The 24,783-nt window shown below is 41.7% G+C and overlaps 2 protein-coding genes across 3 annotated transcripts; one reads left to right on the top strand and one right to left on the bottom strand.

Annotated features, from left to right (window-relative positions):
* Positions 1-57: 57 nt before the first annotated feature.
* On the bottom strand, positions 58-16,264 carry LOC107386542 (collagenase 3). 2 transcript variants are annotated; one of them, XM_054730610.2, is made up of 11 exons: positions 16,139-16,264; positions 2,517-2,648; positions 2,168-2,415; positions 1,921-2,069; positions 1,681-1,809; positions 1,415-1,576; positions 1,217-1,340; positions 993-1,126; positions 743-902; positions 526-629; positions 58-427 (listed from the first exon to the last, which is right to left on the bottom strand). In XM_054730610.2, the coding sequence occupies exons 2-11, from the start codon at positions 2,613-2,615 to the stop codon at positions 318-320; spliced, it is 1,419 nt and encodes a 472-aa protein (XP_054586585.2). In that variant the 5' UTR covers positions 2,616-2,648; positions 16,139-16,264; the 3' UTR covers positions 58-317. The 2 variants fall into 2 exon arrangements, with proteins under 2 accessions (XP_054586585.2, XP_015816491.3); XM_015961005.3 differs by lacking the exon at positions 16,139-16,264 and having other exon boundaries at positions 2,517-2,883.
* Positions 16,265-17,151: 887 nt separating this feature from the next.
* On the top strand, positions 17,152-22,624 carry mpzl2b (myelin protein zero-like 2b). The gene is made up of 4 exons (XM_015961004.3): positions 17,152-17,357; positions 19,725-19,891; positions 19,999-20,209; positions 20,381-22,624. Exons 1-4 carry the CDS (start codon positions 17,297-17,299, stop codon positions 20,548-20,550), a joined length of 609 nt encoding a protein of 202 aa, XP_015816490.1. The 5' UTR covers positions 17,152-17,296; the 3' UTR covers positions 20,551-22,624.
* Positions 22,625-24,783: the final 2,159 nt, after the last annotated feature.

Genomic DNA, 24,783 nt, shown 5'->3' with positions numbered 1-24,783 from the left:
GAACTAAATAATGAAATCCCAAAGTTTGATATAGTTACGACTAAAAGATGCCAGTGATTCCAAATAACTTATGTAACTTTATTTTAAATTAAATACATGAACTTCTTGCAAAAAGTTAGTTACAACAATGAACATTTCATTTACTTTCATCAAACAAGTATGATCAATAAAAGACAATAAAAACTTTTTGGGTTGACAATATTAACTTAAAGTTAGAATAAATGAAGGCTGAATAAAAATATTCTCATAAACATTTAGTTTCTAAAGACAAGAACATTTCTGCATCACGGTTGTGTTTGAATGTTCCTTTAGACAGATCAGAGGTTACTGCAGGGCAGGAAGTAGTTGTTCCTCAGGACACGGTACAACCTCCCTGACCTTAGGCTGTACTCGTGCATGTAGGGTCCGCTGTAAAGGTAAGTAAAGCCTGCAGGACAAACACGCCTCAGGTTAGTTCCATAAAAGCACTGAGATCAAGCAGAAATGCTGCAGACAAGTCACAATGACTCGATCAATCCTTCCCACCTCTGTGCTGTAGTGCTGCCGTCACCTGGGAGGTCATGCCAGAGAAGGTCTCATCCACTCGTTTGGGGAACCCCTTGTCCATCGTCTTCCTCACATCATCATAGCTGGAAACACATTAGACAGCCACTTGTTTTTAAAACACCAAATATCTCTTTCTTTATTTTTAACCGTGTGTAAGTAATCCACCTTGGTTGATTCTGATGTTGTCTGAACTCACCTGTAGTAGTTCTTTCCAACAAAGAAGAATATCTTCCTAGATTGTGGCTCATAAAGTGCAGCATCTACTTTCTTCACAGTTCTGGGTAAACCAAAACTGGTAATGGTTTTGGGATAATTAGGCTGTAGATCATAGCCACTGAAAGCCCAAACTCTACTGCCTGTTGAGGAAATGAAAAGCAGAAAATGTAGTGAAACTGGTAAAGAAACATTAAATAGCATCACACAACAGGGACTCAGAGAGCAAATACCTTTAAAGAGGAAGACTTGGTCTGATTCTAGACTCTCAAACGCAGCATCGATGTTGTCAGGAGCACTGGACCAGATGTTGGCGATGAGAGTCTGCTGAGGAGTGGAACTCTGCTGGGAGTGACGCCAGAGGAAACTACGAAGAAGCAGAAATGAGATCAGGAACCAGCTCAGAAAAGGTTTTAATTACTCAAAAAAAAAATCATTTTCTGAGTTTGTAGAGTACCGGTCTTTGAAGAAGAGCATCTCTCCTCTCAGCGTGGCGACAGCATCCAAGACCATGGTGGAATCACAAGCATCAGGGGTGGTGGGGGCGGTAGGCCCGGGTGCGATAGGCTCCTCGTTTCCACCTGTTTCAACCATGCATTCCACATGAGTCACATGAAACTAAAGATGAAGAGGCAACAGTGATCTGGATACCAACCATAGAGGGACTGGATGCCTTTGACATCATCCCTGGGCAGAATGAAGGTGTCAGGGTTTCCGTAGGAGTAGTGGGGGTACATGAGTGCACCAGGATCATCAGAGTGGGACAAACCCAGAGAGTGGCCAAACTCATGAGCAGCAACCATGAAGAGGACGTAGCCTAGAGTAGATGAACACAGACCAATGAGAGTGCAGCTCCTCCAGGGTGAGCCGTGCCCCAGAGGATGACCCGAGACTTGGGGAGAGGCTGGCAGGATGACCCACCTGTGTTTGAGCGGAACGTGAACTTCTCATCTTCATCAAAATGAGCATCTCCTCCAATGCCAGAGGAAGGAGCAAAGGCATGAGCGAGAGTCCCATCAGGACCATCAAAGGGGTAAAAATCTCCATGATCTGAGAAGAACACACTCATAAGAACAAAGCTGGCTGTACAAAACTTCTAATGATATTCCTGAATTCACCTGATCAACAACTGATCATATGAGTTAACTCTTTTGCCCTCACCTCTACTACCGAAGGAGATCATGATGTCAGCAATTCCACTGTAGATCCTTGTGAATTTCAGAGGAGTGACTTTGGCCCAGACCTGCAGAGCTTTCTCGATGGAATAGTCCACTTCTGCCTGAGACATGTCCGGTGTGTAGTTCTCTATCCTGTGGGATATTTGTAGAAATTCAGGGATTAAAAACCCTCAGACCACAGATTGGTCCATTTTTCTTCAGATAAACTGTCTAGCTAGCGGATTCTTTACCTGTAGGTTAGAGTGTTGGTCTGCCATTTGAGGTTGTTTCCAAAAGTGGAAAACTGAGCGATGTCCACATCTGGAACTCCACAGCGAGGCCTCTTCATCAGGTCCAGGGTGTCAGCATCCAGGGTGCCAGTTATCTGGAGTTGAAAGAACTTCTGCATCTCCATCAGCTTCTTGGTCTTGGGGCTGACTCCCCCTCTGAGCAATGGGCCGGTTTCTTCTGTCAGGTTGTAAAACTTCTTCAGATAGCTCTGATGGAGGGTAAAAGAGATTTAAAACAACCAGTGCAGAAGTAGAACATCAACATTTTCAGCTGTTTGGTTGGATCCCAGCTCCAGTCAGACACACATACCTCTGCAAACTGCTCTTCTTCCATGTTGTCCTGTAAGAGTGGCATGCAGCAAACCGCAGCTGCCAGGCCCAGGAGCACGCTCAGAGAGAAGGTCTTCATGTTTCCTTGAGAAGTGGAACTTGTGTCTTCCACCTGGAGGCAGGTGTTATATAGACCAACAAATGGCCGTATTGAGCAACGATGTGTTCTTCTGAACAGCTGACTCACACAAAGACTCCTTTTATGGACAAAAGAGGAAGTGTGGTGTGGATTTGTCATCCAAGAAAAAAAATCCCCCACAAGAAGGACCCAGTAGTCATGACGAAAGACGCATTCTAGGGTTGTTACAAGCAGCACTGCAGGATGTAAGACCAGTAGTAAACAACTTCAGCAGAGTAAAAACAGTAAAATATTTATTTATTTTAACAAAGAAATATTTATATTTATGTATGTAATGGTGTTTAGCGTTCCATCAGGGTGTGTTTACGACCACCGTGAGCCAGGATTGGCCGTCTAACGATGAGCTAAAATATTCAAACCAGTTTACTTTTAATTGAAGAGTTTTGTGAATCAGGAGCTTTAATCTGATTTTACTCCCTTCCATCCAACAATATTAAAGGGATTTTTGTGTGAAACATGTAAACATTGATTTTCTCATCCATTGTGGAGAGCGTGTCGAACAGCCTCTGTTCAGAGAAACAGCATTTATGTCTTTCAGTACTTATAAATAAACCTTTATCACCTCTATCCTTACAAGTTTTTTTTTCTGTAACACGAAGAACCTCTTGCTGAACTTGACCTATGGATGCATTAAAATATGTTTTTATTATTTTATCTGTTGTAGGTTAATTTTTACTATTGTTTAGTTTGGAGATTTTCTGTAAAACCAGTTCCTAATTGAATGAAAATGGCACCTTTTCTTGTAAAAAAGGCAAAGACAGCACCTTGAACTACAGGTCCTACATATATTTGTTGCTGATATTTATGTTTCTACATAAAACCACAGAATTCTATGTAAATAACCTTGAAACAAGAGAGTAAAGGTTTTTAAAATAAAATTGCAGAAACCTTAATGAAATAATTGAATCTGTTTTAAGATGACAGAAACAACCTTTTATCTTGGCTGTGATTTAACTAGCTGTTAGCTCATCAGTCCTGAAGGCTATAAGCTATTTCTCCAGAATAAGGCCATTCAGGTAATGCTCCACAATGGTTACCTAGAGACCTTACATTTACTCAGAAACACACCTCAGAAAGTCTGAAAGGTCCCTTTGATCCAACATGCCCCTGCATTTCGTGTGGACAACTCTGAGTCCTGTTGCTCAATATTAGGCCTAGGATACGTTATTAATGAATGGGAAGTCACTATAAATGACTTCAACACAACATAATTTAATGACAGTGATTCAGTCATTTTAATTTATATATATTAAAAAAACTTCCCAGCTCATTTCTCTGAACAAAAGTAGATCAGAAATGAAGTGACAGAACAAAAATTGCTTGAAAACATTATAACAAATTGTTTTAAAGAAAAAAAAACTTGAAAAATCTAAACATAAATAAAATATACTCAAATAGAAGGAAAAAAAGTACATAATTGCACTACTCTGAATGCTGAGGCAAGACTTTAACCGCTTCCTGTTATACTCGTCAGTTCCCTGTTTTCAATTAAGATGTGACTGCTGTATATCCTGTGTTCTCTCTCTCTTTCTCTCTCTCTCTCTCTCTCTCTCTCTCTCTCTCTCTCTCTCTCTCTCTCTCTCTCTCTCTCTCTCTCTCTTTCACACACACACACACACACACTGCTGCCATGTCATCAGGTTATAAAGATACATGGAGCCTGATCCCTTCTGCATAAAAACAAATACAACTACACCATTGTGCAGGTCTCCACCAGTCTGTTGTTCTTGGTGTGAAGCTGATGCTTGCCAGTTTAGTTGCGTCCCTATTGGTCCCCAATGACTGGCACATGGTTTATTACAGGAATTAACAGGAAACCGGCAAGCCCCACATCATGCCCTGCTTCTCATGAATCATAGAAACACCAGAAAGCCTGGTTTGAGTGTTGCACAGCCAACGTTCACGAGAGATAATTACTCATGGTAAAGATCAAGAACTAGCGCCAGCCGGTCGTCCTGCTGTACTAACACGGGAAACATTTCTATGTTGACATCAACCCTGAGGGAAGTGGCCTGTCTGGTCTAGTCTCTTTAATCTCACATGAACGTCATACAAGCCGTTTTTACAAAACAATGCCGTCAATTAGAGTTAGGTCATTTATAAGTGGTCAAACCGTGGCAGTAATGAGGCCTGATCATGTCCTTTTAAAAAAAAGATTAGGTGAGTGCGGCATAAAGGGGGTATGGGGGTGGTCTCTGTGCTGATCCATTGATCTTGGTGCAATAGGGAGCCTAAGTCACTCTGTTGAAAATATTCATTAGTTTGTGAGCTCACACCAAGAACAGCCCTTGGGTGAGAAGGAGAGGTTGATTGGTGTCTGTATCTACTGACTGGAACTGCCTCAGTCTGCTTTGTGTGCGACTAAGAAACTTCAGTAAAAGGCTGAGTGGACAAAAGAACAAATCAGAAAGGTTTTAGGCAGCGACCCTGTAACCTTTCTCCTTAGCAAAGCCAAACTAACCTTGTGTCTCACTGTGGTGTTTTTATTATGATATTATTTCGAGCATACACCCATCTACTTCCAGACCATGGGTCAAAAAAATGAATGCAAGTCAAATGGGGCTAAAAACACTCTTTTCTAATTCCACTTGTCACGTACCATAGATTTCCCATATGATGTCCATGAATTTTAAAGAGTCATTTTGATGCCAAGAAATTGCCTATTTTTGAATGGGGGGAAATGTTATTTTAGGTTTTGTGTGACAATAAGTCCAGGACTACAAACGTACATAGCCAAAGTGATGTCATCGAACCAGACACAGAGAAAAAGAGAAGGCAAATGGCTGTAAGTTCAGCAAAAAAAGGAAAGAACCACCATGGCCATGTGGTAAGTAGCGGCTACGTTAGGGGAGAGGAGATTATGACGTCATATATGCGATGTACCGACGTCCGATTTGTAATCATGCTAATCACAAACTTTAACAAGCTGATAAATCTCAAAGTACGTGACTAATGTGGTCAAAACATCATTACTTTTCATTAAAATTGAAGTACTGTGCAACATATGTGTGATCCAGGGCCTAAGGCAAAGCGGGTTAGAAAATAGCTCTTTTATCCCCGTTGACTTGCATTCATTTTTTATTTCGTTCTTCCGGGGGCCCATGAGCCGACCAGAAAAGGAGGAGACTTAAGCCTGCCGCACATGAGAGCAAACTGCTGAGCAAATGACCTCAAATGACCATTTGCTCAGCAGAAAACTTGCTGTGTGCACCTGATTTTCACTGAGTTTTCCGTCTCACAAGACGCTGAGGTGAATATCTGACCGGTTTGATATTTTCCGCCCCATGGGGGGTAAAAACTCGCTGTGTGAGCTGCTGGCTGAGCTGAAATATTCTAGTGGCCAATCAAAGTGCGTTCTCCCCTCACATGATTCCAAGATGTAGTCAGATGCAGCCCCTACCCTGTCTGCATGTCAGACTAATCAACAAAACTGTAACTTAAGGATCGATGAGCCCACTGTCTCCACTACCGTCTTAAAGGATTCAGGATCCAGGCGGCGGTACTGTCAGAAGCATTCTGGGTTTTCAAGGTGCATCTCTTGGAGTAGATTGACATAAACTCCTTGCCTGGCCCGTCTTTGCTGCCACCGCACCCGTACTTTCCTAACCTTTAAATGATGGTGGCAGCGACGCCTCATCAACAAAAAAAGTAGAGGCATTTCCTCCGTTTCCAGCTCTGTTTTGTTCATTTTCTGACATGCAGACAGGGGGCTGCAATCTTGGGGTCATGTGAGCGGAGAACGCGCTATTTCAGCTTTGCAGCAGCTTATACAGTGCGCACACAGAGTTTTTACCCCCCGTGAGGTGAAAAATATCAAGCCGGTCAGATATTCACCTCAACGTCTTGTGAGGCAGAAAACTCAGTGAAAATCAGGCGCACACAGCAAGCTATCTGCTGATCTGAAGACAAAGCTCCTCCTCCCTGGCGGTAAGGCGTTTCCTGTTTTCAGTGTTGCACTACGTGTAGCTGTTTGGTGTTTGTGGCTTGCTAAAACTGATTTAATTTCTATGTACTAAGATATCTCTGAGTTATTGTAGCACATAAGCACGCTAAAACACACATTTTCTGTTGTTCCACCTAGCTTTTAGGGAACCATTTGAGTTCGCACGCAGTTTATTTGGTGTTGAACAGTTTGCTGTCCAGTTAGCTTAGCCTCAGCACGGCTATGGCTACTTCTGTCTTTGCTTCTCCGTTTCCTATCTCTTGCTCTCTGTGTCAGATGTTTAGTTACTCCTCTGCCTCCTTTAGTGATAATGGTACGTGTAATAAATGTAGCATTTTTGTAGCTTTGGAGGCGAGGGTGTCGGAATTGGAGGCCCGGCTCCACGCTGTTGAAAAGCCTGTAAACAGCCGTAGCTACTTAGCTAGTGCGGGGCTAACTAGCTCAGAACCACCCTGTAGCGACCCTCCAGCAGAACCCGAGCAGCCGGGACCTCAGGCCGGCTGGGTGATGGTACGCAGGAAGCATAGAACTCAGCCCGTGGGTCACCACCAACCCGTCCACGTTTCTAACAGATTTTCCCCGCTCAGTGATGCACCCGCTGACAAGCCGACTCTGATCATTGGCAGCTCCATAGTCAGAAACGTGGCATTAGAGACTCCAGCAACCATAGTTAAATGTTTACCTGGGGCCAGAGCGGGCAACATTAAATCTTATCTGAAACTGCTGGCTAAGGATAAGCGTAAATACAGTAAGATTGTTATTCACGCTGGCGGTAACGACACCCGGTTACGCCAATCGGAGGTCACTAAAATTAATGTTGCTTCAGTGTGTAAGTTTGCCAGAACAATGTCGGACTCCGTAATTTTCTCTGGCCCCCTGCCTGATCGGACCAGTGACGACATGTTTAGCCGCATGCTGTCCTTCAACCGCTGGTTGTCTAGGTGGTGTCCTGAAAACAACGTGGGCTACATTGATAATAGGAAAACCTTTTGGGGAAAACCCTGTCTGATGCGAAGAGACGGCATCCATCCCTCTTTGGATGGTGCAGCTCTTCTTTCTAGGAACATGGCCAGTTTTATTAGTCCTCCATGACTACCCAGGGTCCAGACCAGGAAGCAGAGTCGTAGTTTAACACACCCCTCTGCAGCTTCTGTACTGTTACCCACCCACTACCCCATAGAGACAGTGTCCTGCCCACGGCCAAAATCACAGATTAAATATCAGGCTTAATAAAGCAAATCATGGAAATCTCATAAATATTAGAACAAACTCAACTGAGCAGAAAACTAGAAAAATTAAATGTGGGTTATTGAACATTAGATCTATTTTTTCTAAGACTTTGTTAGTTAATGACTTGATTTGTGATAATCAGATTTCTTTGCTCTCTCTCACAAAATCCTGGTTGCAGCAAGAGGACTATGTTAGCTTAAACGAGTCGACTCCTTCAAATTATTTAAATCATCATATTGCTCGAAGTACAGGGCGAGGAGGAGGAGTAGCAACCATTTTTCATTCGGACTTATTAATCAATCCCTTACCAATTAATAGCTACAGTTCATTCGAACATCTTATTCTTAGTTTTCCTAATCCAGATAGCAAAACTGTGAAACCACTCTCGTTTGTAGTTTTATGTTGTCCACCAGGCCCTTACTCTGAGTTTTTGGATCAGATCTCTGATTTTTATCTGATTTGGTGCTAAATACTGATAAGGTCATTATAGTGGGGGATTTTAATATTCATGTGGACATTGAAAATGATAGCCTCAATGTAGCCTTTAGTAATATCCTAGACTCAATTGGTTTTACTCAAAGAATAAATAGGTCCACCCACTCCTGCCATCATACATTGGACCTTGTGTTGACTTATGGCATAGAGTGTGAGGAAATAACGATCTTTCAACATAATCAAGTCCTCTCGGACCACTTTCTGATAACCTTTGAGTTTTTTATAACTGAGTTCTCGAGACATGAAAGTAAATTTCACTATAGTCGGTCTCTATCTGACAACGCAGTTGCATCTTTTAAACCAACTGCTCCATCTTTACTGTCCTCTGCATCTCAGAGGAACGTAGCAGAGGGCAATATTTTCAGTTCTAGCCCCTCACAAATTGATGCCTTAGTTCATAATGTTAATTCCTTTTTGCGTGTGGCATTAGATGAAGTTGCCCCTTTAAAAAAGAAGGTAATTAGGGACAGGAAGTTGGCTCTCTGGTTTAACTCTCATTTACGAGCCTTAAAACAAAACTCTAGGAAATTGGAGAGAACATGGCGCTCTACGCACCATGAGGAGGCCTACCTATCCTGGAAAAATAGTCTTGTGCTTTATAAAAATAAGCTTCGACTAACTAGAACTGCTTATTTCTCAGCACTAATTGAGGAGAATAAGCATAGTCCTAAATTTCTTTTCAGTACAGTTGCTAAACTTACACAGAATCATAGCTCTGAGCCATCTATTCCCTTAGCCCTCAGCAACAATGACTTCATGGGATTTTTTACAAGTAAAATTAATTCTATTAGAAACAAAATCTTTAGCATCCTCCCTAATGCGATTTCTTCTTCCTCAGTAAGTGAGGCAGCGTCAGAGGTGACTGTAGAACCTCATCTGTGCTTGAACCGTTTTGATCTCGTTGAGCTTTCAGATTTATCAAAAATATTAGCTTCATCTAAACCTTCCACTTGCATTTTGGATCCAATCCCAACCAAATTATTTAAAGAAGCATTTCCTTTGGTTACTGCCCCCATTCTAGATATAATCAATCTATCCTTAGTAAATGGATATGTACCACAGGATTTTAAGGTTGCTGTAATCAAACCTTCACTTAAGAAGGATCCAGATGACCCAATGAATTATAGACCAATATCTAACCTTCCATTTTTATCCAAAGTCCTGGAGAAAATAGTGGCCATCCAAGTATGTGAACCTTTAAACACTAATGATCTGTTTGAGGAATTTCAGTCTAGTTTTAGAGAGTATCATAGTACTGAAACTGCATTAGTGAGAGTTACAAATGATATTCTCATGGCCTCAGATAAGAATCTTGTGTCTGTTCTAGTCTTGTTAGATCTCAGTGCTGCTTTTGACACAGTAGATCACAATGTTCTTGTAGAAAAGCTTGAACATGTTGTAGTGATCAAAGTAACAGCGCTAGGCTGGTTTAAATCCTACCTGTCTGACAGATTTCATTTTGTAAATGTACATGACAAATCTTCTTCATACTCAAGGGTTACTTGTGGAGTACCACAAGGTTCAGTGCTTGGACCAATTCTTTTTACTATATATATGCTCCCAATTGGTAAAATCATTAGACAGCACAGGATAAACTTTCACTGTTATGCTGACGATACTCAGTTATATTTATCCATTGACCCCGATGAACCTAATCGGTCAGGTAGATTACAGGCTTGTCTTGAGGACATAAAAAATTGGATGACTCTAAACTTTTTGCTTTTAAATCAAGACAAGACGGAAGTTCTCATCTTTGGACCAGAAATCCAGAAAAGGAAATTGCTTAGTCAATCACCTGACCTGAATGGCATTAAATTAGTCTCCGAGAACAAAGTAAGGAACCTTGGTGTTATTTTTGACCAGGACATGTCATTCAATCCCAGGTTAATCAGGTTTGTAGGATTTCCTTTTTCCACCTTCGGAATATTGCTAAGATTAGAAGCATTCTTTCTAGGAGTGATGCTGAAAAACTAGTTCATGCATTTATTACTGCACGGTGGCGCAGTTGTTAGCACTGTTGCCTCGCAGCACGAAGGTCGCAGGTTCAAAACTCGGCTGCGGCCTTTCTGTGCGGAGTTGCGTGTTCTCGCCATGCATGCATGGGTTTCCTCCGGATACTCCGGTTTCCCCCACAGATCACAACATGCCCTATAGGTTTTAAATTGTAAGTCACTTTGGATAAAAGCGTCTGCTAAATAAATAAACATAAACATGAATATTACATCAAGACTGGATTACTGTAATTCATTACTCTCAGGAAGTCCACAGAATGTAGTTAAAAGTCTTCAGCTTGTCCAAAATGCTGCAGCTAGAGTTCTGATGAGAATTAAAAAGAGAGATCATATCTCTCCTGTCTTAGCTTCCCTACATTGGCTACCTGTTAAATTCAGAATAGATTTTAAGATCCTTCTTCTCACATATAAAGCTCTTAATAATCAAGCTCCATCATACATCAGTGATCTGATTGTTCCATACTTTCCTAACCGAGCACTTCGCTCCCAGACTGCAGGTTTACTGGTGGTTCCCAGAATATCTAAAATTAGGATGGGAGGCAGATCTTTTAGTTATCAGGCTCCTCTCCTGTGGAACCAGCTCCCAGTGTTAGTCCGTGAGGCAGACACCTTGTCTACTTTTAAGAATAGGCTCAAAACATTTTTATTTTGATAGGGCTTGTGGTTAAAATCTGATGTTAGCCTAGATCTGGACAAGTGGGGGAGTAGAGGGAGGTGGAGTGTACAGTCGGTAAAGACGGCTCTCCCTTGCCCTGCCTCCAACATGCCTCCATCTAAAAGGCTAGGTTATCCAGAGTTATCTCTGTAGTTATGCTGCTATAGGCTTAGACTGCTGGAGGATACACTGACCACTTTTCACACTCTACTACTTTCTTCTACAATCTGCTCTTTAACTGTATTATTTCCTGCTACTTCAGATATTAACTTTATTTTTTCGCTAAGTATTTTTCTCCCCAGAGGAAGCTATGGTGATGTTCTTCTGAGCTGTGGTGGCCTCATGGAGGGGGCCATTGTCTAGCACACTGCTACTAACCACTTAAACTTACTCCCTCTCCTGATAATAACTTTTTGTTTCCTTGTCGTTGGATGTGCTACTGCTAGTTCACCCGCTTAACAATAGATTCATTAGGATAAATACACTAAAATTTATCTCTCGCCAAATAGAATATTTACTAAGCAATCACGGTGTAACCATGGACACATTGCTTGGTGTGTGTGTGTGTGTGTGTGTGTGTGTGTGTGTGTGTGTGTGTGTGTGTGTGTGTGTGTGTGTGTGTGTCTGGTCTGTCTTCTGGATCCCCAGTGAGTCGTGGTGGATGGCTGCTTATACTGAGCCAGGATCCTCTGGAGGTTTTTTCCTGTTTAAAGGGAGTTTTCCTCTCCACTGTCGCTATATGCTTGCTTAGTATGAGGATTGCTGTAAAGTCAATGACACTAGTCAGTGACTTGATGCAATTTGCTGGGTTCCTTATATAGGAAACATTTTTTTTCTGATTGGCTTAATGGACTGACCTGAATTGGAATGTTTATTATGTGAAGTGCCTTGAGATGACTCTTGTAGTGATTTGGCGCTATATAAATAAAATTGAATTGAATTGAGCAAATGGTCATTTGAAGCCATTTGCTCTGCAGTTTTCTCTCGTGTGCGACAGGCTTTAGGCTCCTTTTTAAGAAATCAAGCTGGAGTTGGCAACACTCACCCCTCCCCCACTCAGGCTGCTATTAGCTGAGAATCTCTGATATCAGGGAGCTCCAAGAAGAGCTACTGCTCCTCCAGCAGCAGGTCTCTTCCACATGAAAGGTGGTTCTATTCTAGGGGTATTCAATTCCAGGTCTGGAGGACTGAAAATAAATTATGAGAACACCAGCATGAAAAGAAGCTAGTGACTAAGTGATGGATAAACTAATTAAAATAAAATCCAACCTGAAAAGATGAGTTTTGAGCTGCCTAAATCACCTGCAACTGGGTGACTTTTAAGAAGTTCTTGCTCATTTACAAATCATCACTTTATTGATTATATTTAATTTTATTATTTACATTTTTTTCGCATAATAAAATTTTTTTCTTCCATCAGATGTTTAATTTTTGGATTGTTGTTCTAAAATTACTACAATACCACCAGAGGGCAATAGCTGTCCAACAGGCGCAGCTTCACAAAAATCAAAGTGGAGAAAGATGAAGAGAAGCCTTAGCACGGTGGCGCAGTTGTTAGCACTGTTGCCTCGCAGCACGTTGCTTTTTGAAAAAATGTCTTCAAATAGCCATTACTATAAGACAGAACTATCTTTTAATAACTAAACATTGTTGAATGTATAGAGCCAAAGTTAAGACTTGTTTACTAAGTGAAAGTTGTTAATAGCCCACTGGAGGGCATCAATTATCCTCCCTTATCATATTAAAGGTATAGCAGAGGATCTTTTCATTCCAGGTAAATCATCTGAACCATTGGTCAGCATGGAATCATTCTGGTAAACCATCCTCGTACCTGCTTGTTGCTTGGTAGTCTTCACTTCCTGTGCATGCATTTCGTCGTAACACTATTGTTGTGTTCTTTTGCAAAACTCTTATCCCTCCTTGCCTGCTGGTGATGGTCGGGAGGACCGGTGGTGCACTTGTACAGCAGTCAGTGTGCCCCAGGGCAGCTGTGGCTACATGTAGCTCATTACCACCAGTGTGTGAATGGGTGAATGACTGATGTGTTTTTTACAGTGACAGATTTTGTTACTGCAGTTACTGCATCCAGATTAACAAGATTATTGTGGAATAGTCAGTAGGAAAAAGATAAATGAAAATACAACATGGAGAAAATCTAAAGGAATCTGGTAAACAAATCCAATAGATGCTTTAAATCTGTGCACACTGCGCTACACTATGTGAAGCAGAAAAAACATGCAAACGGTGAGCAGGTTCCTTTGTGTTTGGCTCTCTCTCACTGAAGAGCCTGTTTGTACTCTCCAAGAGCTGGAAGAAGAAAAACAGACACTTTTTTACTCCTCTCCTCTCTATCTTAAACCAAGGCTCTTTGTCTGTCCTTGGGTGGATGGCGCTTCTGCATTTTTTCTGGGAACTGGAAATTATTAAAAATGGACCTGGTCAGTTGGTCTCTCAACGAGATTGACAACATTTTTTCAATGATGAGAACGGGAGAAGGGGCTCCCGGTTGCCCCTCTGGGACAGAGCCAGCTGGGCATATCATGGACTCCTGGAAACAGTGGAACCTGATCTGCCTCTCTCAACTGTCTGTAGGGGATTTTGAAGACGCCTGGATATTCGTGGTGTTGGTGTCATGTTTCTTGCTGTTTGGCCTGAACAGTTACCTGGCTTACCGGAAAATTAATGAGCTTTCAAGGAATATTGGCTCAATCCCAGAGCTCAGGAATGGATTACACCGTGCTGTGAATGCACAAACTCATATAATTGTCGAGATGAGTCGTAAGCTTTGAACTTTGGCTGAGATTCAGGCTCTGGCAGAGAAGGTGGATTCGATCAGAGAGTTGACGGGACAGCACGGTTGGAATGGATTAATTTACACCATTATTGGATCGAGAGGGGTTGGAGACCAACAGAACTTTAAGACAGAGAGGAAATTATCTCTGTCTGGCCCCAAAAACAAGTTCTTATCTGAATCTGGTGCCCTTGAGCCTGTGAGGCTGAAGTGATTACTCCCCCTCAGAAGAAATGTGGAATGCTGCAGTCGCCATGGCAACTCGGTCTCCCTATCCCAGCCTGGGCGGGACTGTGACCTCTGAAGGTCGTGGAACCGTTTCCAGGAGTCTTTGTGCTTTCTAACCCAATTACCTCCCTCCCCTGTCCAAATGGAGGTGACGAGCGCTGCTCATTGCAGCTGCATGCACTGATGTAAGGAGAGTCCCCAACCCTACCTCCCCACCTAGTGGACACTTATGTTGTGTAATGTCTGAAGTCTGTTGCATTTCTGTCTGAGGTGAAAGCTGCCCTCCCTGTGGAGGGTAAAGCCTGGTTTATGCTTCTCCGTCAGCTCCGCAAGGGACAGACACGCACGGACTGACGGAAGCGTTTTGCTCTTTTACTTCTCCGTCTCCTGGAGAGTGTTGCAAAGCAATTGCCCTGCAGGACAACAGAGGGCGTAGCGCTGTTCTGTGGTATCCTGTCATGCATCGGTCCAAGATCGTGTGTTTATATTGTGTTTTTTGTGTATATAAGAGACTTTTAACAGGGACATATTTGTCTCTCATTCTCCCACCGCTTCATGCCCTCCCCACCTCTAAACCCACGTTTCCTGTCATTTCCGTCCACAAATAAAATGCTTGCTGCGCATCCTTTCACTCCTCCAGTCACGGGAGAATTAAACGTTCATATTTTTAGAGTTTTTTCGCGAGATATTCTTCAAGCTTCTCCGTGTCTGCCGCTAGTTATCCTTGGCTCTCCTTGCAATGGCGGCGCTGTAAACAACAGCGGCATCCTGACCAATCACAAGCTTGCGTAATCCGTCTCGTTCGACGGATGTTTAAAAAAGTGGGCTCGACTCCGTACGTACTTGCGTGCCCTACGCAGGGACGGATAATGGCGTTGCGTGTCTCCGCACTGACGCAGACGGAGAAGCATAAATCAGGCTTAACTCTGAGGTGCCTTTTTTTCCTCCACCTGACTCAGTCCTCATATAAACACTCTGATCTCTATTATGGTAGTGCGACTCGGGTTGTGAATAACCACAGTCACCAATTCTTGTCATGTGTCTGTCAATGTATGTATGTCTGATCTCAGAATTGTGTGTACTGAAACTTTAATTTCCCTCTGGGATTAATAAATTATCTTTGAATTGAATTGAATTTGAATTGAGTGTTGTAAAGTGCACTGATGTTGTGCAGTTGCAAAAGCGGGTAGATTCCTTCAAGATAAGTGTTCAGTTTACCAACAAGAACCAACGGGCTTTTAGAACAGGTTCAGTAGTCTTCTGGGCAGGTTCAGACAGGCCCCAAAAGTCTGTTCTGTTTTAGAACAACCTGCTGTTAAGAGGTGTGTCCACATCTCTGTTGGGTGTTTGGTGCTGGGGTGTTTTATTGTGGATGGGTGCAGGAGCATTGTGCCTGAGTATGCTGAGAAACAAATCCTGGCTAAATATGAACTTTATGTCCCCCGTGTTTTGAAAACTGAAGCTAAATTATTTAATTATTTTACATGTTTTTGGGGGGCAACCTTAAACGAATACGTAGAGCATTTTTAAGTGGGCTACTGTGGAAAATATAAAAATGAATGTTACAGCTTCCTGTGCAGCCTCAGACTGGCTGCTACGCCTTTGCTGCAGTTTCAAAACAGCTTCAATCTCCATATATTTAATACAGTTCATGTGAACATTGTTTTATAATTCTTTACTCTGATTTATACTTTACACTGTTTGAAGATGGCAACAATCTGCTTTAGAGTTTGGTACAATCATACGTACCAACTTAAACAAAGTCTGTCCAATTGGACCCAACCAGAAAGTCATTTATTATTAAAATTTACATTAAAAACACTTAAAGTGATGATGTGTATTTTCCTTGACGATAGGGGGCAGTGCATCCCTACATCTTTGCAAGAAAGCTGAATTTTTGTGTTTGAATAAGACCTTATCAATGGATGGCCATTAGGGTCAAAAATCCCTCCGTGCAATTTTCAAATGAGTACTTTGTCAGATCATTCAACCACCAGCAAAATGACAAGAGCATCACGCTCTTGTCATTTAGTAACACACCAGATGCGGAAGAGCGGCAAAGTGCCATGGGACGACGAGTGTTTCTAACTGGCGCCCTTGTTAACTTACGTTCTCGGTCACATCAGCTGCGAAGCACCGCGAAGGCTCACGCCGTGCAGCGATCGTTTCAGCGTGAGCTACATTTCTTCGTGAGCCATGAGTGAGCCGCGTCAGTGAGCTGCGTCAGTTCTGGCAGGAAGTCCAACTAAAGCAGAAGAGGAAGGCTGGTATATATATATATATATATATTTTTTTTTTTAAATAAAACACTGCGATTGATAAATGTGATATTTTGTGTATCTAAACAGACAAGAGAGATGAAAATGAACAAACACACACATAGCGGAGAAACTTAGCATTTCCATAATTTTAAATGCAGTTTTTACAGCGGAGAGTGCACAAATTTTGTGAGCAATCAATCCACTTTGTGGTCCCATCTGGTGTGTTCTGGTTGTCAGACTCCCTTTCATCACGGGGAACGAGTGAAGAGGTAAATGTATGAAACAAAGTTCATGAATGGCGAAAGTTTTGTAACTGTTTGTTACAAATCAGTAAATGTGTTTTGTCCTCACGGGCTCCCGTTGCCCAGAGATCACTCCCATGTGTTTTAGACCCATTTTTTATGGTTATATGTTACAAAACCGCCAATATTTTTCAAGAACTGGTCGTAATTTTATTCATTTTCAACAACATTTTGTTGGACATTTCCAGAGATTAATAGTAAAAACTCCACATTGTCTCTTTAACCTCTCATACAGGTCTGGGTTCAGTTATTTATAACTTGACCTTACTTGCATAAAACCATCTGAAAAGCTTAAATGAAGCAGTTTTAACAGAAGATAATTTCTTATTAACAGTAAAAAAGAAAAAGAAAAAAAAAATCCAACAGCTGTGTGATGTGGTGATGGCACCACAAGGAGGCGCCAGTAAACAGGAGTGATTAACAAATATCACATTTAATTGACTCTTTGCCTTCATAAAGTTTGAATTTTCTTAACTAACTTTTAGAGGTGGGAACAGATGTTTAGGTATCACGTGGGAGTGTGTCTGCGGGGATAAACAGGTTATGCAAGAGTTAAAAAAAAAAAAAAAAACACCGCCCATCAGGTGTGAGCAGGTCGAGTCACGGAAGTTCCCGAGCGATAACTGCGCGCAGTTGAGGATTCCTGTAATTAAACAACGTTTTACGCGTTTTCAGGACAACCCGCTACAGGCGAAGAAGTATACATGTGCGAACTAATGTTTCGGACATGGCTGCTGGCGTTTGTCGCAGGATTCCTGCTGTCGGGTGAGTTCTGCCCGTTTCCTGGTCCGCAGGTCTGCTCGAGTTTCACTCCCACTGGTTTTGTTCCGACCGACAGAACAACATAACCTCTGTTTAGAGAAAAGATCCCCAGCTCGTTTAGACTGTGACCTTTGAGTTGAAGGCAAAGGTTGAGGGTGACAGAACTCATCTATTTACCATTAACTAGAAGGCAATGGTGAAAAAATGTGAAAAACGAGAAGTCAAATCAGACCTGGGTTTAAATATTTCACTTTTAGCAGCAAGATGTATTAAAAGTGTTGCTGTTGTGGAGGAAATTTGATTACCTCAGTTTTATTCACATGTAGTGTAATTAATTAAACAGCGGTTTAGTCATGCTGAGGTATTTCACTTCTTACATCTGTTTTCCTCACATATACCTTAAGACTTTGGTTGACTTGGTGACAGCAGGACAGCTGCCGCAAAGCACAAATAATCATACTGTCACCACCGTGCCTTAGAGTTAATAAGTTGATCTGATGAAGTTAGGTTTACTGGTTGTGGATTTATTGGATATAATGTACAATAATGCAGACGCAATTTTACGAACCTGCATTGTTTTGTTATTCAAAAGAAGAAGAGATCATCTCTTGGCAGCCTTTACACATCAGTCACAGAAGTCCTAATTACCTTATCTAAACATGAAACTATCATCACACGAGTGTCTCATTAAGCTGATGATTAACACACAGCCAGAATAGTTCATGCTTGTAGAGATGGCTGTCTTCTGCTTATTTATTAAAACTAAAGAAGAACAACTAAAACATAGTTTATGGATCTTGCAAGAGTGCTGAAACCTTGACCTGAGCATTGAGTTCAGGTGTGATCACGTGCAGTTGTAAAAACTCAACAGTGGATATTCCTCCCTTTACTCACCACTGGTGCCGCCCTGCGTGTGCTGATCTTTCCCCTCTGTGTGTTGGGCACACACTTGTGATTTTTACTATTTGATTAAACAAATGTGTTCCAAAAGATGATGTAAAGTATAAATTAAATCAGTCTAAGAATATCTGGCAAAATGTCACATGCACATAAAATTGTTTCAATGTTACAGAAATATATTTATTTCTTAACCTAATTATGCAACATAGTTTTGCTAATCTTTGTTTATTCTAATATAAGTGGCGTTTTATTTGGCTCACAATTTGTTCTCAGGATTTTCAGTAAACATCCAACAGCTCAACTCTGCTCCCTGCTGACATAAACTGGTGTCTACACATTCCTTTAAAATGTGAATACTGGAAAGTTTTTACTCACTTGGGTGTGCGTTGTATTTTTTTTTTTTTTTGCCAGCTGGAGTCTCGTATCAGGAGCACTTTATCTTTAACTGCGAGCCAAACATCAGAGTATTTTTATCAACATTCTGCCCTCAGCTCAGTCAGCTGGTTTCACACAGATTCTCAGCAACAGTGAGTCAAAACTTCGTTTCAGTAAACACCTTGTGTTTTGTAAGAGCCTCAGACAGAGTAGGTAAACATTTAAAAGACCTTGATTAATTTTTTCTATAAAATTCTGTTTCTTTAATTCCATTTCTAAAATATTCTCCTTGCTGCAGAGCTGGAATGCAGCAGTATGATTAACTCAGATTGAAGTTGGTGACATAAAGCATGCAACATCTTGGGCTCAGAGGCAGAAAGTAGCCTTTAATTGTATGGAGTCATGACTAATCTGTTCTGGGGCCTGTGACAATGTTAGATAATGAAACTCTTAGAAAGTAATCAATGGCTCTTATGATTAGCTTTTTAAATTAACCCCATTCCCTTCTAACTAGTTTGGAATGGATGTAGCTGAGAATAGTCCCCATCATAAGCTTGTGAAAAACTATGGGAGATTATACATGACTTTAGTTTAAGATTTGACCAAAGCAGGTCTTAATTCCATTATTTCTCAACATAAGATGCTTCTAGTTTTAACATCTGGCATTAATTATTAGTGGGTGGACAGGATTCCTTCAAGGAATCATGGATTTTTCCTCATTTACCCTGCTATAAGGTCCTGGCCTGAACTAGGGCAGGGCAATAAATCGAAAACTTATCATTATCGAAATTTCTGACTCTTATTGTGATCATTTCTCCCATGTCAATAAATTTGATAGTAAATACTGAAAAGATGTGTGTAGGCTGGCAACATTCATGTCCCTTTAAGAAGCTGTACCACCTTGAGTCAGGTAAAAATGTGACTCAATGTAATACATGTGACAGCCCCATCTAGTGGATAATTTTTGTTTCTTCGCATACCTGTAGTTATCGTCCATTTATTGTTATCGAGGTGAAATCCTCAAAATATCGTGATATTGATTTTAGGCCATATCGCCCAGCCCTAGCCTGAACATTTATACACTCTTTATTCCAGGGGTGCGACCCGTCTGTGGAATAGATATCTACACTTCCCGTGAGCTGGAAGCCGTGAATGGAACCAACGTGAAACTGAAGTGCACCTTCAATTCCGTTAATCCTGTCTCTCAGTCTGTATCGGTGTCATGGACCTTCAGACCCCTCTCTGGAGGAGCTGATGAGTCTGTGAGTACAACCCGTGTTCTTGCCTAGGCATTTGTAATTATGCGTGGTTGCAGATCCATCTACTGGCTACTTTTTCTGACAAACAGAATTTTGTTCCTTTGCTTTAGGTGTTTTACTACCAGGGGGGTCCATTCCCCCCACCAGAGGGGCGTTTCAAAGGCCAAGTGGAGTGGTCAGGAGATGTCCTGAAAAAGGATGTCTCCATTACCTTACAGAGAGTGCCTCCGACCTTTAATGGTACCTACATCTGCCAAGTGCGAAACCCTCCCGATGTGCATGGCGTCAACGGAGAGATCTACCTCAAAATTGTCAACAAAGGTCAGACTGATGGCATGTGTGATCCTCCAGGACTCTGACTTTGTAAAATATAAATGAGTGACACTTATAAACGAGTGACACTTATAAACAGGAGTTCATTATGTTTGAGGAGACATTTGTTCCAATTGTTCCCTTTTCCCAAGGTGTTTTTCTTGTTCTTGTAATTTCCAGTGACCCTCTCCGAAATTGGGCTTCTGACAGCTGCTATCGGAGGAGCTTGCGTTGTCATCCTGGTTCTCCTGGGTATCATTGTTGCAGTGAGGCTCTGCAGGAAAAAAAGTGAACACGGCATTGAGATGCACCCAAAAGAGTTTGAGAAAGGGGACCCAACTGTGTGGTGAGGACCACAGAACCAGAGCTTATCTGATCCTCTTTCTCTTGGGACTGGGATGGAGGCTGGTTGGGCTTTTTGGGTCCATTTTCCTGGAGGCGACAAACAAAAGGCCTCTTTTTTCCTACTAGTCAGACATCTCTTAAGTTTTGTTTTGACCTGTTCCACACCTGTTTATATGAACTTTGATGAAATATTTTACTTTGATTTTTAACTGGACTTTGAAACAGTAGAGTTGGGGATGTAAATATGGACCAGTGGATCTAGGTGTGGGTCTTGAAACTTTATTACCTTAAACCTTAATTCACAGCAGCAGTGATTTCATTTCTGCAGTTACTTAGCCTTAAATGTTTGCGCCTTTTGTAATTTGTCACTCTAAAAGTTACTGCCGTGAATTATGTTTAATACTCTGATCTACCAAGGATGCATCAATGTTTTAAGGCTTTTAAGGTTCAAGCTAAGTAGCTGCACTAACAACGGATGCTTGACACTAGGTGTGACTCTAAATTCTGGTGAGGACTTTCCCAAATCTAAGAGAACGTTAGGCTGGTTTCAGTGCTCCTAAGAAGTGTGCTCCTTCTCTGGGCTTTCTTAATTCCTGACCAGAGGATTCTGGGTAACCTGTTTTCTGTTGATTTCTACTGTGGATGTCTTCTGATGTAAACCCTAGTTTGTACTTTTTTCTTACAAGCAGAGATGTCCACGGTCGGTTTGTCTCACTGTTTGTGTCGTTGTCTGTGTGAAACGATGCTCTGCTTCAGTTCACCTGCTGACATGGCTCTTCTGACAGTAGTCAAGAAGGAGAAAGCGGTCCCGAGCTCTGATGAGCCTGAGCCAAGCAGTGCAGGTGATGAAGAGGAAGAGGAGGATGCTCTTGGTGATGATGACAATTTTGGTGACGTCGATTAGATGTTTTAGTAAAATCAACTTCTTTCAAAAGGTCAAAGAATAATTTATAAGTCAGATTTCTGGTTTGTGAATTAGAAGATGCGGTTCGAACTGAACCAGGAACACTGCAAAAACGCATTTCTAAAAAAGTATAAGGACATTTTTTTTGGCATTTTCTTCTTTTTATTCTAAAACATATCTTCCCCAGCAAAATAGTATATTGCTCAAGTAAATATTCTTAAACATGATCCAAAGTTTATAGTAAAAAATCTGCCAATGCTTGGCTAGAATATAGCAAAAAAATCTAAACGTGTTCGCATTTACGAATTCAAGCCAAGCAACTCTTGCTTACCTCACTGGAATGGATTTAGGGTAATATGGTCCTCATTTTAAGTAATGCTGTTTTCTAGAGAAGATTGTTTTTTTCTTTTTTGAAAAAAATAGGATAAAATGTCTGAAGAGGACTTTTTACTTTTTAGAAATCAGTTTTTGCAGTGAGCAGCCTTTGAATGCAGCGCATTCCTCCCTTTAGTAAAGCCTCTTCTTGGTTTTGATAGAGCTTGACTTTCGACAGTTTATCTCTGTTCTCTTTAAACAGAGAGAAGACATGAAAGCTTATTGATGCTTCAGACAGTTTATGACTTCCTAACTTTCCTAATTGTCTCCCCAACATACAGAAATGCACTGTAAGATGTAAAATTGACCAAATAGTTTTGTTTTTTATTAATAGGTGTGTGTGTGTGTGTGTGTGTGTGTGTGTGTGTGTGTGTGTGTGTGTGTGTGTGTGTGTGTGTGGAACAGTTTATTTTTTAGAAAAAAATGCTGCAGCTAAAACATTTTTATGCAGCATTAATAACCTTATTCTAATATATTTTTAAGGGTTGATTGTAAGTTTTGCTCCTTAATGCCATGTATCTATTTGTGCTGCTGCCACATGAAACATTTCTTCTCTTCACGTTCCTCATCTGAAAAGAGTTCAGATGTTTTTACCACAAAAGTTTAATTTGTTTTGCAAAATGACTTTACATGCACAGAGAGATGAGAAGTGGATAGTATTTTTTTATTTCGTCTTGTACTCATCCAAAAGTTCTTGTGTTTACTACATTTAGCTACTGATGGCTTTATAAGTGTGTAAATATTGTAAAAAGCATGTTCTATATTTTTAGAAACTCATAATAAACCACAGATGCTTCTGATTTATGTCCTGCCATTCATGTTCTGTGGGTGGGAACACACGGCAGCCTTGATCGGGTTGGAATGTGAGACAGAACCAGACCTTCTTGTGTGTGTGTCACACTTGACATGCCACTATGCAGAGAAGCTTTAAAAGCTGATTAAGTCTGATTTTCAGTAAAAACTATTCTGGGTAAACCTTTTTAAAAATGTGTTGGAGAAAAACGAAAAACAGACACGAATGGTGCTCAGTTTTTACAGCTTCGTTTCAGGTTCCTTCAGGATAGAAAGATTAAATTTGGTCCTTTTAACCCTCGCTCTGTCTTTATGGGCGACCCCACGAGGAAAGTTGACCATTGAGCAGAGTTGTTGGTTTATCCCTTGAGGTCCACGTGGCAGGGGTGAGGTGGTGCTCACTCCTCAACCTGCAACCCTGCTCACTGGTCAACTTTCCTCGCGGGGTCACACCCATTAGGACAGTGGGAGGGTTAACAGTTAGAGAGCTGCACCAGGAATGAAACTGGGGAATGACAAGCAGCAGACAACTGCTTCTGCTGAATTTCCTGCTAGTATCTGTGTGGCCACAGAATTTCCTGCTAAACCTGAAAAGCAGCAGAACAAGTTTTCAGCTTTTTATATTTAGTCGAGCCCCTGGAATACCCATTTTATTCATTTTTCTATACCATACTGCTGTAATCCAAACCTTTTAGTGAAACATTGCTCCCTCCCTTGGCTTCCACCTTATCGTGGTGGAGGGGTTTGAGTATCCCAATGATCTTAGGTTTTATGTCTCTGGTAGGGTCACCCATGGCAAACAGGTCCTAGGTGAGGGATCAGACAAAGTGCAGCCTACAGACCCCTCGTAAAGAGAAATATAAATGGAAACTGCTTTCACTCGCCCAGATGCGGGTCACTGGGGACCCTGACCAGAGGATTCTGGGTAACCCATTTTCTGGGCCCGTGTGGTCATGGAAGCAAAACCCTGGGAATGGGAGGAGTTCAGTGCGACCATGAAGCCAGACTTCCATACGACTTTGAGGAGATCTTGGTTCACCATCTGGCACTACCAACACTAGTGGTGACGGTGTGCTGCTGACCTCGACTCGGGATGTAAAAAAAGTGGACAGTGTCCCAAAAAAGCCAACAGTTTTAAACCTAGGGTCCAACAGTGTTGCCAGTGTCATCACACCGAGCAAATCCATGTTGCAGATGGACTCCGTTTGCCGCTTTGACAGATTTTCAGACAGCTGTTGAGCAGCGGTTTTTGTCACTGTTGAAGATTGATGTTGAAGCTCAATGTGGATCATTCTCATCAATGGAATAACCTTTGACCCCGAGGCTCATTTTTCCTTAAGAGAGTTCTCTTGTGGCTTGGTAAAAAGGAGCAAGCACCCCGAGCATCTCGTCAATGATTTCTAATTCTTCCGGAGTCAGTGGAGTAATATCAGTTAATGAGGACAGTGACACCCAGACTGCCTCCTTCTGTTCAGTCATTCTCTCCAGCAGGTGGTAGGTGCTGTTCCATTGTTTTGGCACCTCATTTATTCATTTATGGAATGGTGTTCCCAGCTGTTGCTGCATTTGAGGGATCTTTTCCTTGGCCATGGTGCTTGATCAAAAGTATGTTACAGTTTGCTGTGTTTTGTTGCATATTTCTGTTAGTGTTGTGATTTGATCACACGATTTTCTTACAATTAAATTCATGGAATGGTCAATACAAATGGTCGGTTGTATTTGCATCATTCTAGTCACATTTGCTGCTGCATCAGTGACAAAACACCTGCTACGCCCCACTCCTCCAACTAGTGACCAACTGAGGCCACGTTTTCTGCAGTGTGCTTCTGAGGAAAATGCTGTACTCCCAAGACTGATGAACAGAGTTCATGACTTTCTTTGTCCACCTAGTGGCAAGTAACAGCAAGATATGCCCCCATATTAATGGATGTGCGCATATCAGCTGTTAAACCAACAGCAATGATGCTCTGGAGACCCTTTTATGCTTTCTCCTTTTCCTCCTGGAATAGGTGGAATAGGTGGGGAGAGCAGAATAAAGAGAGAGTGGTGAAGGCTTTGGGTAACGACAGAAAGAATGAGATCACGGATACAAGCAGTCAAAATGAGTTTTTCTCCGCAGGGTGTCTGAGCTCTCCCTTAGAGATAGGGATAGAAGCTCGCTCATCCG

The sequence above is a fragment of the Nothobranchius furzeri genome, chromosome 10 (genome assembly GCF_043380555.1).
Source record: "Nothobranchius furzeri strain GRZ-AD chromosome 10, NfurGRZ-RIMD1, whole genome shotgun sequence".
NCBI classification, from domain to species: domain Eukaryota; kingdom Metazoa; phylum Chordata; class Actinopteri; order Cyprinodontiformes; family Nothobranchiidae; genus Nothobranchius; species Nothobranchius furzeri.
The sequence above is the reverse complement of the archived record's forward strand: the minus strand, read 5'-3'. Positions and strand labels throughout refer to the sequence as shown.

What these genes read in the sequence shown, in the direction of transcription:
- LOC107386542 (XM_015961005.3), bottom strand. Translation starts at nt 2,774, where the DNA reads ATGACAAATCCACACCACACTTCCTCTTTTGTCCATAAAAGGAGTCTT. An exon ending in ACCAACACTCTAACCTACAG is followed by an intron (nt 2,070 to 2,167) that starts GTAAAGAATCCG and finishes AATATCCCACAG; the next exon opens with GATAGAGAACTACACACCGG. An exon ending in GGCAGCACTACAGCACAGAG is followed by an intron (nt 428 to 525) that starts GTGGGAAGGATT and finishes TTTGTCCTGCAG; the next exon opens with GCTTTACTTACCTTTACAGC.
- mpzl2b (XM_015961004.3), top strand. Translation starts at nt 17,297, where the DNA reads ATGTGCGAACTAATGTTTCGGACATGGCTGCTGGCGTTTGTCGCAGGA. An exon ending in CTGGAGGAGCTGATGAGTCT is followed by an intron (nt 19,892 to 19,998) that starts GTGAGTACAACC and finishes CCTTTGCTTTAG; the next exon opens with GTGTTTTACTACCAGGGGGG. An exon ending in CCTCAAAATTGTCAACAAAG is followed by an intron (nt 20,210 to 20,380) that starts GTCAGACTGATG and finishes TGTAATTTCCAG; the next exon opens with TGACCCTCTCCGAAATTGGG.